Genomic DNA, 3,483 nt, shown 5'->3' with positions numbered 1-3,483 from the left:
TGGTATTGTCGCCCTTTTTGAAGATTAAAATAACTTCAGCGTTTTGCCAAGGTTTTGGTATTTTCTCTTCGCTAATACATTTGTTTAGAAGGACACAAAGGGCATGTTCAAGCGTTATTCCTCCCATCTTCAGCATTTCGGCGGTGATACGGTCTTCTCCCGGTGCTTTTTTGTTTTTCATCTGTTTAAGGGCCTTTCTTAGTTCGCTCCTGTTTACTTCTGGTATATCCTCCGATCCCACATTTAGAATTTCTTGCTTAACGCTGTCTGGTTTAGGCAGAGTTGATGTATACAAGTCCTTGTAGAAGCCTTGGATGATATTTATTACACCCTTTTTGTCTGTAACAATTTCCCCGTTCCTATCCTTTATTTTAAAAAGTTTTTGCCTGGCTCTCGGGGGAGCCTGTAACCCCTAGAGGGCGCGTCCCCAGGTGGCGGATAGGGGAATGCCTCCCAGATATGGGTGGTAGGAGGGAAATCAAATACCTCCCGCGGACCAACAGGTAACGCAGCGTCTGATCCAGAGTGGGCGGCTGCAAGTGGGTGTCTGACTCCAGAGGGGCGACCCACAACAGCGTCTGACCCAGAGTGGGCGGCTGAAACTAGAACTGGCCAACACGCTCGGCAAGCGTGGCCTTTTAATGCCAAACCCTTCCAAAACCAAACCATGTTGAGTTCTAAAACAGAAACTGTACCCCAGGCGAGTAGAGTGAAAAACTCAGAATCTCGCACTGATAAACCAGTCTGCCTCGTGGATTCTGGGGGAGGCAAAAACTCAATAAACCCAAACTACAACTTTGTCCCGAAGGGAGAAATCAGAATAGCCACTTACAATATCCGTACTATGAGATCGAGGGAACAACTTGAGCTGCTGGAAAACGAATTAGAACACATCAACTGGGATATACTTGGCCTAAGCGAAACTAGACTTCAAGGAGAGGATGCGACCACTCTCAGGTCTGGACATCTATTTTATCAAAAGAACGCCGACACGAACTCACATATCGGGGGAGTGGCGCTCATGGTAAATAGAAGACTGAAACACCTAGTCACAAAAATGGAAGCCATTTCAAACAGAGTAATCTATATTATACTGAAGATCAATAAAAGACATTCCATGCAAGTAATCCAAGTATACGCTCCAACAAGCTCCTCTCCGGACCAAGAAGCCGAACAATTCTACGAAGACATCGAGAAGGCCCAAAGGGCGGGAAATGCTAGGTTTCAGATTATTATAGGGGACTTTAACGCCAAAATTGGCCAGAAAAGTATAGGCGACCCACCAAACATTGGATCGTATGGGCTAGGAAGCAGAAACGACAGAGGAGGAATGCTGCTGGAGTACCTCCAACACCAAAATCTATATTGCTTGAACACCTTTTACAAGAAACCCCCCCAAAGGAAATGGACTTGGAGAAACCCGAACGGGCAAATAAAAAACGAAATAGACTACATAATCTCTAACAGACGAGACATATGCCAGGACGTGTCTGTTCTGAACCATTTTGATACAGGCAGCGATCACCGACTAGTTCGAGCAAAGATGATTATTAACACCAAAGTCGAAAGGAAAAGGATGGTTCAAAAAGGGAATTATCCAACTACAGAAACCCTGACGTCAAGAGCAGAAGAATACCAAACTATTCTAAACACAAAGCTGCACAACTTGAACTGCCTGAGGAAGATGGAACTAGAGGAATTTTCGGCAACAATAGCCAGCAGTATCCAGGTGGCAACAAAGAAAGTATGCTCTAAGCACAAAACAGAAAAAACACCGAAATTAAGCTTAAACACACTGAAGCTGATGGAGCAAAGGAAAATAACGAGCAGAGATTCAAATGAATACAAGGAGTTATGTAAAACAATAAACAAAGAAAGCCGAAAAGACCTGAGATCCTACAATAGTCAGCTGATAAAAGAAACTATTGAAAACAACTCAAACATGAAAGTACTTAGGTCACACATGTCTAGAGGAAGGCAAAAAAAAAAATGGTATTATTATGATTATTATTTTATTGTAATTCCAAATTTGATACTAATTTTAATTTTGTCAACTCATACCTTAAGTGCCTTGGGGTAATTATGTTTGGATGCAATATAAAGGGTGATTTTTTAAGAGGTATAGGATTTGATTATCAAAAAAAACACAAAATTTTTTAAAAAATTGATGAAATCTTTATTGGAATCCATAGAACGATCAATATAATTTAACGTTTGAAGATGATTTCATGTAAATGTTGGCCGCGGCTCCGCTTTAGATAGCCCATGCGCAAGGTCCAATTCTGGCACACTCTCTCCAACATATCGGGCGGTATTTCATGAATAAATGCTTCAATATTGGCTTCCAGTGCGTCAATCGTTGCTGGTTTATCCCTGTAGACATGAGCCTTAACATGGCCCCATAAGAAATAGTCCAAAGTCGTTAAATCGCACGATCTAGGCGGCCAATTGACGGGCCCGAAACGTGAGATAAACTGTTCACCGAAGGCGGCTCTCAATTTGGCCATTGATTCGCGTGCCGTGTGGCATGTGGCACCGCCTTGTTGAAACCACATGTCAGGCATGTCCAATTCTTCCATTTTGGGCATAAAAAAAATTGTCAATCATCACACGGTAGCGCTCGCCATTCACAGTAATGTTCCGGCCATCGTCGCCTTTGAAGAAGTACGGCCCGATGATGCCACCGGCCCATAATCCACACCAAACAGTGACTTTTTTGGGATGCATTGGTAGCTCTCGGTAGCTAATGCAATGCTTCTGGCTGGTCTTCACTCCAGATGCGGCAATTTTGCTTGTTGACGTATTCATTCAACCAGAAATGAGCTTCGTCGCTGAACACAATTTTTCGATAAAAAAATGGATCTTCCTCCAACTTTGCCAGCGCCCATTCACCAAATGTTAGACGTTGTGGGAGGTCGTGTGGCTTCAATTCTTGCACCAGCTGCATCTTATAAGGTTTTACACCCAAATCCTTTCGCAAAATTTTCCACGTAGTGGAGTAACAGAGTGTAAAGGTAGTAAATGATACTCCGGCAAGTTCCCTGTATTCAATATATATTTGCTGAATAAATCAATTATATTTATTGTACTCTATTATGCCTACTCATACAATATAATATAGGTTGCTGTGTATACATAAAATACTTATAATAGCGCACCGATTGATGCAATACGATTAATAATAATACTTAGCTATGCATGTCAATGAACTGTTACAACTTCAACTAACTATGTTACACCTCCTTTTCCTAGAGAATGACCTTTGCTATGGCCACTTTCAAAGGGCACTTTACTAAAAAAAAAGGTTACTGATGCCAAGTTAATTAAAACTGTTTTAAGTTAATTTAATTACAAATTTGCAATCTTTAGTACTTAAAGCTATACACTCTCAAAATATAGTTACTTTTACGACAAAATTTTCTCTGTACCTACTACTTTTCCGACTATAGCAATAACATAAAGTATAGTCAGTGGTACTTTAAC

The 3,483-nt window shown here is 41.3% G+C and overlaps 1 protein-coding gene across 1 annotated transcript; it reads left to right on the top strand.

Moving 5' to 3' along the window:
* The first annotated feature begins 667 nt into the window (after positions 1-667).
* LOC145736245 (protein CFDP2-like) lies at positions 668-1,842 on the top strand. The gene is made up of 2 exons (XM_081990548.1): positions 668-1,744; positions 1,786-1,842. Exons 1-2 carry the CDS (start codon positions 668-670, stop codon positions 1,840-1,842), a joined length of 1,134 nt encoding a protein of 377 aa, XP_081846674.1.
* The last annotated feature ends 1,641 nt before the right edge of the window (positions 1,843-3,483 follow it).

The sequence above is a fragment of the Ips typographus genome, linkage group LG12 (genome assembly GCF_016097725.1).
Source record: "Ips typographus isolate SLU linkage group LG12, UJ_Ityp_2.0, whole genome shotgun sequence".
Lineage (NCBI taxonomy): Eukaryota > Metazoa > Arthropoda > Insecta > Coleoptera > Curculionidae > Ips > Ips typographus.
The sequence above is the reverse complement of the archived record's forward strand: the minus strand, read 5'-3'. Positions and strand labels throughout refer to the sequence as shown.

What these genes read in the sequence shown, in the direction of transcription:
- LOC145736245 (XM_081990548.1), top strand. Translation starts at nt 668, where the DNA reads ATGTTGAGTTCTAAAACAGAAACTGTACCCCAGGCGAGTAGAGTGAAA. An exon ending in TCCAGGTGGCAACAAAGAAA is followed by an intron (nt 1,745 to 1,785) that starts GTATGCTCTAAG and finishes ACCGAAATTAAG; the next exon opens with CTTAAACACACTGAAGCTGA.